Genomic DNA, 14,212 nt, shown 5'->3' on the forward strand with positions numbered 1-14,212 from the left:
AGCAGCAGAATTTCACATTTGGAAACATGCGTGACCTTCGTTTGGCTGCTGCGAATTTGACTTTGAGGTGACTCTTTTCAGTGCTGCAACAGAATAAAACGCTCAGGTGTAAAAGGCTGTGATGACAACCTGTTTGTAGAGCTATTTTCCCTGTGTTCAGTTTAGAAAAAAATGTCTGTTCTCTGCCTGCGTGAAGCAACAAGCACAGTGTTTATACTGCAGTGAGGGGGTATCAAGCTGACACCAACACCTCACGCTGCCATGTAAAAAAACATGTTCTACAGGGAGTTCAATATTGATCTTATATAAGCTTATATTATTTATAGCAATATTTTAAAAGCCTTTTTAGTAACATAATAATAGCATAATAGTGCTGTAGGCTGTATAGCAAGTTGAAGAAAGTGTTAAATAGCTTAGTATCTAAGTACATCTACATATTCTTAATAGCTGCTGAGGATTTATGGTACACCTGAATTATCTTATATGACATTTTATGGTCCCTATTTCCTCCACCTGTGCTATCACTGTACTTCTCACATAATGTTCATATGAGCAAATATTGTATTTGGACTCCTGTTCTTGCCTGTGGTATCTTTCCAGATATTGCCTTCAGGATTTATGTATTTGCTGTGATTTAAGTAGTGTCTTTCTAAAATGTATTCTTAGCCCCATAGATTCACAGATGATTTTATAAACGTCTACATGGACACGTGGAACAAAAACTGACATATGATCCAACTTTGTTTTGCAGGACGGAGTGAAATAAAAGACAAAGTTGCCACAGCTGGTCTCAGCGCCGCTCTCTTACCTATGGTCGTGATCACAGTGATGGCGAAGTAAAACGAGCCGGCGAATTTCCACTGCACCCCGGCTTTGTGCGGCTTCAGCTGCAGCACCACCTTCTCCAGCTCGTCAAAGTTCTCCGCGGACAAGTTGAACGTCTGGAGCAGCTCCAGTTTCCTGCGGTCCAGCTCGTTCCTCTGCCTCGTCTCCTTCAGGGATTCCAGCGCGTCGAAGATCGCAGCGCCGACGATCAGGTAGGTGAAGGTGCAGATGATGAGGGCGAGGGTCCTCACGTTTTGCCTCTTCATGGTGCGTGCGCGGTGCGTGTCAGGGGGCGGACGGGCGGAGTGTCAGCGCGGGTCTGGAGGACGGGGAGCTCGGCTGGCTCATGGCTGTGCTACTCTGACGGAGCAGGGGAGCTCTCTGATTACTTTATGAGCAGAGGAGCTGTTCATTCAGCACCACCCCTCCCTCCCTCCCTCCCTCCCACTACAGGAATCCTCCCCCTCCATCCGTCCACCCCTCCATCCCTCCATCCCTATCTCTCCCTCAGTCTCTCTCTGAGATTTTAAGGTATCTGCAGAGAAACTGAATTCTGTGTGTCTCAGTTTTGCCCTCACTCTACAATTCTACAATTTACTTTGTTGCAAGTGTCATTATTATTTATTATTAATTATTCACATATTTCGATGAGATAGCAGTAATTCATGTATACAACATTTTACAAAAAATATCACATTAGCCTGTAGAACATAGGATCAAGTGTTTTTGTTTCTTTTAGCTGTTTGGCTACAAATCTCATATATATTTGATTAGCCTACCAAACACACACACAAAAAAAACATGCAAACTACTAGGCTACAACTGGTGTCCCCATTTCACTACAATGTAAAAATCTGTAAAAAAAAAAAAAAAAAAAAAAAAAATAAAAAAAAAAAGTTATAAAAGCTTGGCAAGTCATTGGTGAGCCCTCATAGTGAATGTCTGCTTCCTTAGCTGTTAAATTTTCTTTATATATCTGCAAGTGCAGAGGAACTTAGAAAGTTTTTGTAGTGCAAAACCAGGCTGGACAGCTCAGCAGTGACAACTAGTGGACAGGTGAAGTTAAAGAAAACACAAAACACAGGATAGTGTGAGCTGACATTAGGACAGAACCATGAACTGGACTCAGAGGAGAGAAGAGCTTTCAGGGGAGGGTTGAACAGTACGTGAACATCAGATACACATTCATTATCAGAATTTTGTCATTTATAAATAAACAAATTAGTGAGCAATAAAATTGATGATTGATTAACTTACAATATAATGTCATCAAGAATAAGAATGTAATTTAAATAATGAATTAACAATAGTTTATCATAGTGGAAATTATTAATCGATTAAATCTTACTCAACACTTTGTCAACATATATGGGGCCTAACTATTGTATAGCTCCATCCATACTTTTTAATAAAGAGCACACATTTATTTTAATACACAAATCCATGTTAGCTCTTAATAAATAAACAACAACTAAAATGCTTTAAAAGTTAAAGGCGACTATATAGGCTTCTGTTTTGATAATCAAATAATCATTTAAGTAATTTTTCATGCCAAACATTTTCCTGTCTCAATGTCTTTGGGAGGATCTTTTTCTCTGTTTTATATGATCATAAACTGAATATCTCTCTATCAAAAGCAGCCATTTTAAGATGTCACCTTGACATAAGGGATTTGTTGTGGACATGGTTAGCTAACTGTCACTCCCAGAAACTTAACCAAAAAAGCATCACACAGTACAGTGGTCACTTTTCAGTGGATATAACATAAAGTATATTTACTTTTTTAGAGGAAGTCATATAAATTCCTGTGAGATTGTAGGACTACAGCAGCCTTGTTTTGGTGACCACTGAGTTACTTCAGCTGAGCAGCTGGGGGTAAAAAGTCCCGTTATTCATTCACATTCACTGCTGTGAAAGTTTATTTTTTTCCATTTGAAAGGAAACTTCTCCATCTATGAGTGATGGTCTAAACATGACTCACCACAAAATTTCTAAAGAATCCAGCTGTTACGTTGGCTCCAAGGAAAACTCCAGTGTCCACTCTTTGACCTCAGTTTTCCCCAAGTACAGCAAGGCAATACCAGAAGCAATTTTTCAAACTTGAGAGTAAATAAATCTCGCATGAAAGTTTCCAACCTTGTTAAAATATTGTTTGTTTACACCAAATCTGGCAGTTTAGCAGCCAGAACAGCGCGAGGAGAGAATCTGAAGTGTGTTTAAGCTCAAAGAGCAACACACGATGTTGATGATGATGATTTGACGCAAAGAGACAAAAAGTCAAGTGAAAATCTGACTGGGGCCAAATGCAGTGACCCTCAGTGTCACTGGTCTCCAGTCGGTGGTTCCCTGATGTGTTGTACGTCAGCAGGAGATGGAGACACTGTCTGGGGAGGACACTGCAAAGAGGTCAAAGCAATCCCAATGAGACTTTATTGCTTTAAATTTTTTCGCTGCTGCTGTTTTTTCTCATACACACGCACATTTTTCATGGTTTTGTTGAAACATCATTAGCTCTTTTTCATGGGTAATAAAATGCTTTAATGTCCTAATTTTGAGCGATTAAAAGTATATTTCCATCTGAATATGAACATAGTTGTAAAAACCCTCATGTGCCATTACAGATAAATTGCATTCATCACTCTCACTGCCTAAAATGTATCTATACATCTATCTGTCCAACCTGTGACAGACGATGACATCTGCACTGCACCTCACTGGCTCTATCATTGACTGATAGATCCTGGCCAATCTTAAGTGCCACACTGTGAGCCATGCCAAAAATAGCTCTGGCTTCAATAACCAGGTCAGTCAAGTCAACCGTGACTGAGCCTGCATAAATCCTACCCTCACAAACTGAACTGCTGCAAGCCTCAGCCTGATCAATACGTCAATTAATCCATGACACTTTGATCAAAAAATGTGGCCTTTCAAAAAATGCTCTTTGGAAGGTAAAGAATAAAGACATGATAAATAAAGCATCTATACCCCTTCTCGTGTCTACAAAGACTTTTCCATTTATGTAGTATATTAAATATCTCATGAAAGGAAATATTACAAAAATGTTAATCATTTATTGAGAGCGTGTATCCCAATTTTTGAATCATGGAGGATAGAGGTCAATAATCAAATCAAATAAAGATCAAATAATAGTAGTAATCATACATCTGTCGTGAAAGGAAAAGACTTGAAGTTATACTCCATATTTCTGTTTTTGTGAACAAATTCCATCAAAAGACCCAAACCAACAAAGCATTACTCAGTCTCTCAAAGCTTTCCAGCATCCCCAGCCTGTCTGTGGCTCTCAGCCCTGAGCCCTATGGTTCCTACTGAAGTCATAAATCTAACAAAAAAAGAGGTCATGAATGTGATTACACAATATACTTTCATTTTTCACAAAAGGCTCAGTATCCTGAAAAAGTTTTTTTGAACAAAAAAAGACACACACGGGTAAATAGAGCATTTATTAGGAACTATTTTCAGTTGTGGATGAATACACATTTTGGCCTATTGAGACTTTTCTCAGCAAGACAGTGTTTAGGGGATTGAATCAAACAAAAGTACAGTGCTCATGTTCATTGTAATGAAGGAACCAATGCAATGGTTCACTGATGTGCTTTTTATAGTTTTTGGACAACAATGGAGCTTTATGGTGCAGAAGCATAAGATAAATCAGGCTTGTGAAGACGATACTTGTTAGTGGGATCAACTCATTGTTGGCTTGATTGTTGGTACTGACTGTAAGAAAAATCAAGTATATCATCAATCTTTTAATTGTTACCACTACAATTTACTAACAGCAGTGTCGCCCAATGGTGTTAATGCCAGGAGAATCAAGCTTTACTGCAACACCAGGGTGATCAAAAAGAAATGAGAAACCACTCTGCAACCTGCCAGGCCAAACAGAAAAATGTTTTTAATATGGTGCTCTGTTATGTGTAAGTGCGTGCATTATTTATTTCTCAGGTTGGCCCTGTGTCCCATTCTTAAATAAGAGAATCAATCTCAGCTGTAAAGTCCTGCAGACCTGCGGGGCTTCAGCCACAGGCCGGGTCAGGCTCTCTGCGTCTCCTCCACTGCGTAATCACCGATACATCCTCATGAACTCGAGCACTTCCTGCAGCCACTGACCCATCAGACAAAATTTTCCGGTGGCGAGTTTCTGACCCAAGGCTGTTTGAACAGGGGATCGAGCCTGCACCCTCATTACTGCAATTTTGGAGAGACTGCAAAGTCCACACTGAAGTCAGAGCTTTGATGTACTTTGAACCTCGTGGGTGCTCAGAATGGAAACCTCCAAAAAAGTACACTGCTGCATAACTAAAGTTCCCAACGGCAAGTACCAACTGAGAAAAAGTAATGAATAATTAAGATAGATATCGATTTTATTGTTGTTTTATTTATGTTTTGGTGCTTTAAAAAGGTGTCAGAAAACTAAACATACATTTTCAATGATTCCACTGTAGAGGGAATCTCCAGACTGTAAGTACACTGTAAATGTGCTGTGAGGCTGCAAAATTAATGGCAAAAATAAATCCCTTTGCAATATTTATTTATTCTCCTCTAAAGCTATTCGCAACTTTTGTCTAAGACTACATTAAACAGGAAAAGCAGACATTAGAAGTGTCACACTATGTTTGCTGTGCATCTGTAAACTGTGATTTAGCCCTGATTCATCCCCTCTCACATGAACAGGCCTTCAGTTTGATGACATCCTCTTTGCAACGTGTCCTCTGTGATATGCAAAGACACTCACGTCATCTCAAGGCAGTTTAGAAGGAGCAAACAATAGAGGCGGGCAGGTCACCAGGCACCCACGTGTGACTCCAACTGAGCAGTTAAACCAAGCGTGTCCTTGCAGCAAAGTTAGCAAACCTTTGCTTTACAAGACATTTCCATCCTGATTTGTGTAAAAGACCTGATGAGATCCTCTGAATGCAATATAGATTCCACATGTGCAGTATTGTAATATATGCATGATTGTGAGGTGTCTCTATGCTGATGGTCAAAATATGGATTAAATGGACTTCACACCAACATAGCTAAGTCAAAGACAAACGATAACACTAGGCCCCATTTCAGCCATGGGTATCTTTTCTTCTCTGTACAATATATCCTATCATTTTTTAGGCAAAGAGATTATTTTATTGTTACTATTTTGTGCCTTTATCATATATCTGATGGAATTCAGGAAACAAAGGATCATGGTTAGCACTTCAACCCCCAGGCCGCCAAATTTCTCGGAAAATAAACATATTTTATACAAACTAATGTAGTAATATAGGTTTTTGAAAACATTTTCTGCCTGACTGACCAGTCAGTCAAGCAACAATGCCAAACATTTAGTGTTTTTTTTCACTTAACTGCTCAAGACATTTTGATGTGCAAAGGAATGATGTTTGACGTTGACCTCACAAGGTTTTTTTCAGACTCGTAAGTAAACAGCTGTTAATGCTAATGTTATGTGTGCTGTGGAGCATTAGCAATATAGATGTCCCATTCACAAACTTTCAATTCACTTTCTAGGTTAGGTTTGGGTTTATTATCCTTTCGAAAATTCTCTTTATGTCGACTACACTGGAATAAGATGTTACGATTAAAGACAGACATTCAACATAAAGTTCTCCACGGCAACATCGCTCTTAATCATGAATTAAGTACAATAATGCAAGTGACACAGCCATCGTATCTTCATGATTTGTTTTGCTTTTGTACTAGAGGGTATAAATGCGAAGGCGGAACCCTAAACCTCTGTCTTAATGGTTCTTTAGTGCTTTATTGGCAAATTGATAAACTCAGATTTAAAAGAAAATCCATACCACCTGGAGAAACAATGCACATTGATTTTGAGCCCGTCCAGGCAAAAATAACTCAAATTCTACTACCAACATATGTGTACATCTACACAAACACACACGCACAAGCTCAGTTGCACTCATTGGCAGGGCACTGAGTGTATAAGGCTGACTAAGCATTAATGGGGAACACATTACATAATGCCATGATATGAGCACATCATTAAGGCGATGCCAGGGAGACAGGAGTTATCCCAACACACCCACCCCCCACCCCCCTCTGTACCCCCACCTCCTCCCTGCCAGCAAAGCATCCTGGGAGGGGTGCCCTTCAGCTGCCTACATCTCATTACATGAGGTTCAATGTGGCCTGCAGCTTCCCGCTGACATTCAATTAGTCTTTCATTTTCCCATCATTTGCTCCGCCCCTGTGATTCTGCCCCTGCTCCTGTTGTCATTTGATAATTATTCCAAACATCCTTCCAATTAGAGGTGAATCTGTCTGTTAGCCTTTGCACACCAGTGAGTGAGATACACCTGTGCTGCTTGACAGGATGAAAGGACGGCAGGTGATGTATAATAATAATATAATAATAGAACTGGGAAATAGGAGAGCAGCAAATAAGCAACTGGTCTGATAATCCTCGTTCATGTGTCTGAAGACCTTTGGATGTTTGGACATGGTTGAGTTGTACCTCTGGACCATGTGATTTTGGGTCAAACCTAAAATCACTATGCGTGAAATTGACTAATATTGATCTTTTAAAGTTACATTGTCTGAAAGGTTACAAATATGTTTCTGTTCAGTTGGGTAATTTATTGACTTGTCAAAATATGGATGTTAGATTGCAAAGTCCTATTCCCCAGTTCTATAATATATGTATATATTATTTACTAATCATGACAATTTTGGCAGAAGGAAAAAAAACCTACTTTTTTAACTCATAAATCTGGGAACAGTCTTAAAGGACGTATTAGTTTTGAGCTGTCACAGGAGCTGTTACTTCATCATGTTCCTGTCTGATTTTTTTCCCAGCCAGTCCATCACCACCATTTTCACACACTGATGCATTGTAGTATGCATGCTGACATTTCCAAGTTTGTTTGTTTAATTTCTCATTTCATAATTTTTCAAAACAAATGGTGTTAGTATATCATACACTACATAATTGGCATACTATGATGTATATACTGAAATTTCCAATATTTTCTGCAACATATGCAAACATAAGCACACATAACTTATCTGACCTGTAATTTACATAAGAATGTATATATAAATAAGGGTTTTTGTTATTACTACGCATGGTAAAATGTGCAATATTCATAATTTTTTGTTTTCACTTAATCTAATGATTATTTTCTTGATTAACTGATTGACCATTCTGTTTTAAGATGTCATAAAACAGTGAAAAACACATCTCCCAGAGCCCCCAGTTACATCTTCAAATTGCTTATTTTGTTCAGCCTACAGTTTAAAACCAAAAGATATTCAGTTTACTGTCACATAAGACAAAGACAAGCAGTAAATCCCACAATTAGAAAAGCTATAAGAAGAGTATTGCTTAAAGAATCACCTAAACTATTAATTGATTACCAGAATAGTTGCTTTTGATCAATTAAACACCCACAATTCTGTCTCGGTCTCTGTCCTTCCTTAACAAGTCGTCTCTGCTGCCTGCATTAGCACCATCCACTCTAATGAACTCTGTCACATGTCTGTTTCCTTATTACATAACACTTGTCTCTCTATATGAATATTTCAGCAGTGATTAACCGCCCTGTCGACAGCTTTTTCTTCCTGTAGATCCACAATAAACATTGACAGCATGACCCTCATTAAACCTAAAGTGAGAAAGGTCACATATCGGCTCTGAGTCATTGATTTTACTTGAAATGGATCAATGGCACACAAAATACCAGGAGCACTTCAGAGGAAACTGTATTTTTAGAAATACATATACGAAAGTACAAATTAGAAGCAATAATGTCCTGAGAGCAGGTGAATCCAGGACAAATCAATCATCGTCAGTTAATTTCCCTCATTTAACTTTTTGACAATTGAGGTCTTGATCTCAGATTCAAAACACTGCTCTTTATATGTTCTGCATTCAGAATTCAAGGCTAACGTAGCTAAATTCAATCAGAGAAAAGAATAACTTCAAAAAAGAAACAAGTGGCAACCTTTTCACCATCTCAGAAAGTACTCTGAGGTTACAGCCTTGGATCAGCTGGCCCTTCCTGTAATGTTGATGGATGCTAATGATCGAGAGAGTAAACTTGGGGTTCTTGCTGCAGCTCGGCCTCCCGCAGAATGACACATCTGACACATGGTAATGATACACTTAACAGCTCCTTAGATTTCCAGCTGGGCTTCCCATGGGCTGGACATGAGCCTGTCTGTCTGCCTGCCTGCCTGCCTCTCTCTCAGGTCATTATCCCTCACTTAAAAAACAAATAACATCCTTCTTTGTGCTTGCTCAGACATTTTTTGTCAGGAGGTTATTACCACAATCTACAGTTTACAGTTTACTATTACATATTTAAATGTCAGAATAGGATTTTAAGGTGATACAAAACCATTGTCCTTGATGAATAACTGCACTTAGAGAGCTTGTCTTCTGTCCAGCTGCTGCTGACTCATGTTACAAGTCTCTTTTTCTTGACTGTTTGCAAAAAATTTCCACCACAGAGATATTTTCCCCCTCATATAAAAGATGCACATCAGTTATTTTCAATGACTGAGAAACCCACTGTTGGTCCATGCAGTGTTGGCTACATGTCAGCAAGAACCCCGAGTTTAATCTCTCAATCAATCCATCAGTATTACAGGAGGTGCCAGCTGATCCAACACTGTAACCTCAGAGTACCTTCTGAGACAGTGAAAAGGTTGACACTTATTCTTTTCTGCTTTTATTCCTTTCTCTGATTAAATTTAGCAACATTAGCCTTGATTTTTTGAATTATCTGACAAGAACAGAAAATGTGTGCAGATATATTGCCTTGGATACAGTGAGTTGAACAGGAAAACTACTGAATTATGCATCAATATATTTAGTGGCTTATTTAATAGGAACAGAGCAGATACTAAACTCTGCTGTGAATGTACCAGTTATCCAAAAAGCTATGTTTCATCTGAATCGGATTATTTGTACATTTATGACTTTATTTTTTAATTTTTAAATGTGTTGTTACACTTCCAATACTACAGTCCTCAGTGTACTGCAATTTAGTGCATGCAAACAGACAGCAAATTCATCAATATTTAACAGTATATGTTCAGTTTCTTACTGTTTCCAACATTTTGCTGAATTGCAGAACAAACTGTTTAGTCAGTTCTGTCACTGGCAGTTACCATTTCCCCATTTTATTCTGTTGATCTTTGCATAATGGCAGTGACCTGTCCCTCCTCTTCCAACCACTGTCTCTGTCTCTGTCACACACACACACACACACACACACACACACACACAGTGATTCAATTATTTTTCCAGAGGCAGCAGAACCTGCTTAAAATAAATTAGAGGACCTGCGTGATTATCATGAGCATGATGAAAGATGGTCATTGTGGTTCAGCAAACCCTACAATGCTTCATCAAAGGAAAAATTCAGAGAAAGATGAACCGGTGAGATCTGGTAATTAAGTGCAATGACACCTAAGCTCTAAGGTGAACTCAAACAAATGACAAAAACCCCTTGGTTGAGCATTTTGACTTGTACTCCAATATTCAGTGATTCAGTGATATTCAGTGTTGTTAATCAGAACTTGCAAGAAAGGTCTGCATTTCAATAATGTGGTTTGGAAAGGTTCGTTGACAGCTTCCATATATATATTTCCATCCGTAAGATAAATCCCACTGGGCTTCTCTCTAAAAGTTAAAGCTTGGAAATACAGTACCTAACCTTGATCTTGATCCAACTTTCTTCTAATCTATAGTTATGTTTTGCACTAGCACAGTGGATTATCTAATTAACTGCACATGAGCAGTCTCTAAATATATATATTTTAAAACATAAACCATCCAAACAACAAATAAATAATTTCCACTAACAATAAACAGAATCATTGTGGTCACTCAGGTCTCCATCTTATTTAATAATATATACATAATAACAAACTCAGCTGTATGATTCATATCTTGATGTTCAGTCATCCCCCCTTCCCTCAGTGCTTTGTGTTTAGTGGCAGGTTGCCCTGACCTCTGTTCCCACAGTCTGGCTGCCAATCATACTGCATGTTCTGTATTTTATAATGTCGCACATGCACTGGTCCGGAGGGACCGTGTGAGTGAGTCACACATGTTGGCTTGGTTGCCGTCTGCGATCGATTGTACTGCTGTCCTGTTTCCCCTCATGGCAGGCAAGTTCGAAGCATCACTTCTTTAAATAGCATACAGTAAATAAATGTTCAGAGGGTGCACTAAACAGACTGCTTTGACTTATTTTCTTACCTAAAAAAGTAGTGGGATAGAAGAAATTGCTTCAAGGTTCAGAGGGCTGAGGATGCTGTACCAAGAAAAGGAACATTGAGGGTGACTGGTATAAAGTCTACGAGAGGTAACGTGTTACTCCTGAGCAGAGCTGGCAGGCCGTATGACAGAATTTAATCCCGGGCTGAGAAATGTTTGCAGCTGCAGACGCTGAACCAGAACTCCTCCACAGATACATTCATGTATGGAGAGATGTTGGCACACCACTGTCTATTATTAGGTGTCCCACACACTGTCACTTTGCACTGTGTGGATGTAGCGTCCTGCTGTTCTCTCTGCACTGGGGTACATTTCCAAAAATATATCTTGTGCAGTGACAGAAAACTCTAGTGACATCCACCTCATAAGATTTTTTTTTTCAGTGGAGGATGGTTCAGTTTGGTTTTATCCTGTCATAAAACTATGTATTTTTCACAGACATGCAAATACACATATTACATGGTAGAAAAATATATTGTGTTAGTGCTTGACTGTTTAACTGTAGGTAAAACCTGTGTGCAACCTGTGTTTTGTTCCATTTTGTACTTTCATGCAGCAATGTGCCTTGAATTTTTCGGAGGCACAGTACAACTAACTGAAAGCTATTTGTTGGTTTGTTTTTTTAAGTAATTTTTGGGGACATTTTCTGCCTTTACTTGAACAGCAATAGTAGACAGAGGGGACAATGTGCAGCAAAAGACCCGAGTTGGACTCAAGCCTGGGCCACTTCACTTAGGACCTTAATTGCAAAGTATTTTGGCATGAAACTATTCACTTATCCTAACAGCTCTGACAGCATCTCCATAGCTTTGTGCTTTTAAGCACCATGCCACCTCAGCATATTTACAGTATCATTGGCAAAAATGAAGGCTCACAGAAGTTTCGACACAGAGCTGCAAACTGTAAGCACCAACATTCATTCTCCCATTATTTGCTTCAACAGGCTGATGTGGGCCTTGTTGCCAGTACAGTATAGTAACTGTATAAATATATCTATACAACATACAGGTCATATTTGTACTGATCTTTATAGATATAACAAATGTAAAACACCATGTAGAAGTTGTGTGTCACTGTTATACTCTGTCAATCCTTATATCAAAAGCTCAATAAGCATCAAAAGAGTGGGAGAAAGACATCAACATATATTGTATATACACAAAGTCAGTGGGTGGGCAACACTATTTTATGCTCCAGTTGTGGGTGAGTGTATATCAAAAGCTTTGAAAGGTGCTCATTAATTCAGGACAACAACAAAGCAAACAGCAGACCAGAGACGTTCAGTTCTACTGTAAATCCTGGCTGACAGGTAGTCAGTGACAGATAAGTCTGAGAAGACAGAAGCTTTCAATATAATGTGCTGAGGATTGTGTCATGTTGAATGAATAATTCATGGCAGATTTACAAGTGCCTACAGTAAATCTCATGGGGAAGATGTGCCCATAACTGTCAGCTGATGAATTCTTTAAGCACACCTACTGCTGCTCTTCCCTGATGTATTATACATAAGTCATGGCTCCGTCTGGGTTCAAGCCACTCCACTTCACTTCAAGTTTTTGCCAGGAGGGGCTTTTAACTGTTCCAACAGTAAATGATTTCAAAGAAGCAGAGACTGAAAAACCGAGAGTAACTGCATCACTTGTTGCAGTCACTTGTTGCAGATGAATAAAAAACTTAATTTTGTATGTTTATCGTGGCGTACTATTAGTGGCTTTATTTCAACAAATGTTTCATACAATGTGCTTTATTTCAACAAATGTTTCCTTTACCTTTTCGACCTCCACAGATTCACCAGATCTATTGTTTAGAATCATGCTTAATATGTATCCATTTCATGCAGAGGTGCAACCATAAAAGCTGCATATTTAGATATTTTCATTGGACATTAGCATGATATACTGTACTATTTTCAGTGCAGTGTTGCAACAGGAAGAAGTAGAATATACAGTGTATGTGACACTGTCATGTACTGTGTCTAATTTTGAAGCCTGCTTGGAGGAAACTATAGGGGGCATATAGAGTTCAAGGAGTTTCTGGTTACAATACAGCAGCTTAAAAATTTAATACATTTTTTTTCTTCTATGCTGTATGTCAAAGTCACAAATATAGCATTTTTTATACTAAACATTCTTTGAAACAATAAAATTAATTCTGTATGCTGAGTAAGGAGATTGGACTGGAGTACTTTGTGATCATCATACCTCAGTATGTCTATATTTGCCAGGTGAATTTAGATGATTTTGTCTTTCTGAGCCAGTAGGAGCATCATGTAAAATATTCCTTGAAAAGACTCCAAGTAACAGGAACATGAGGACAGTAAGTGCTACATGTGTGGGTTAACATTAAAGGTCATATTTTAATGTCCAGCTGGGCTGGGGACAGCTGCAGGGAGACACTCTGGGAGGCATGCAGTTCACTGAGCAGGATACACACACACTCTTTCTGTACCCACAAACAGACACAAAAACACACACTTCCCCTCATAGCTTAAAATGACAACACAAAATCAGGTTTATTTTCATACTCAGGCATGCACACATACACTCTGTATCACACACAAATATATACACACAGAAACACATACACACGCACTTGAAGACAAAGTTAAACAAGCAGTGAGAACAGTTAACCCTGAGCTGTTTATGAGTGCAAGGCAGGGGTCAAAGGTCAGGAGTTCCAGCCACATGTGATCTCTATTATCACACTATGGGACAACACTGAATCTGAAGGAAACCTGGACCTCACAGAGCTGCAATATGTCTGTGATGAGGGGCAAAATTATATATTATTATATTATTAGTATTATATTAATAGCTCCTCTGCCAGTGACATGAAAACATCTCTACTGCAGGAATGAAGTTTCACTGTCACTGTAACACTGTCACTGTGCTGCAACATCACCATCTTGTGGAAGGTCTAATAACAGCTCTTTGATTAACAGAGAACCTGCAGCATATAAGTGTGTATCCACAGTAATCTGTAATGAAAAGAAACAAACTGTACATACTGTAGGGACTGCAGTGGAAAGAGACCCACAGTTATTAGGATTATTTTATTTAGTAGGAGTCCAGCTGGAGTAAAAACATCCTTTTTTTAAAAAAAAAAAAAAAAAAAGAAAAAGAAAGA

General features: G+C 38.7%; 1 protein-coding gene across 1 annotated transcript in view; it reads right to left on the reverse strand.

Moving 5' to 3' along the window:
* kcnk3a (potassium channel, subfamily K, member 3a) overlaps positions 1 to 1,311 on the reverse strand; it is a 29,227-nt gene extending 27,916 nt beyond the window's left edge. Inside the window, 1 exon segment of the mRNA XM_018661746.2 lies at positions 809 to 1,311. Coding sequence (XP_018517262.1) covers positions 809 to 1,091 — 283 coding nt within the window. The 5' untranslated portion in view covers positions 1,092 to 1,311.
* Positions 1,312 to 14,212: the final 12,901 nt, after the last annotated feature.

Source organism: Lates calcarifer, linkage group LG7_1, assembly GCF_001640805.2.
Source record: "Lates calcarifer isolate ASB-BC8 linkage group LG7_1, TLL_Latcal_v3, whole genome shotgun sequence".
NCBI lineage: Eukaryota > Metazoa > Chordata > Actinopteri > Centropomidae > Lates > Lates calcarifer.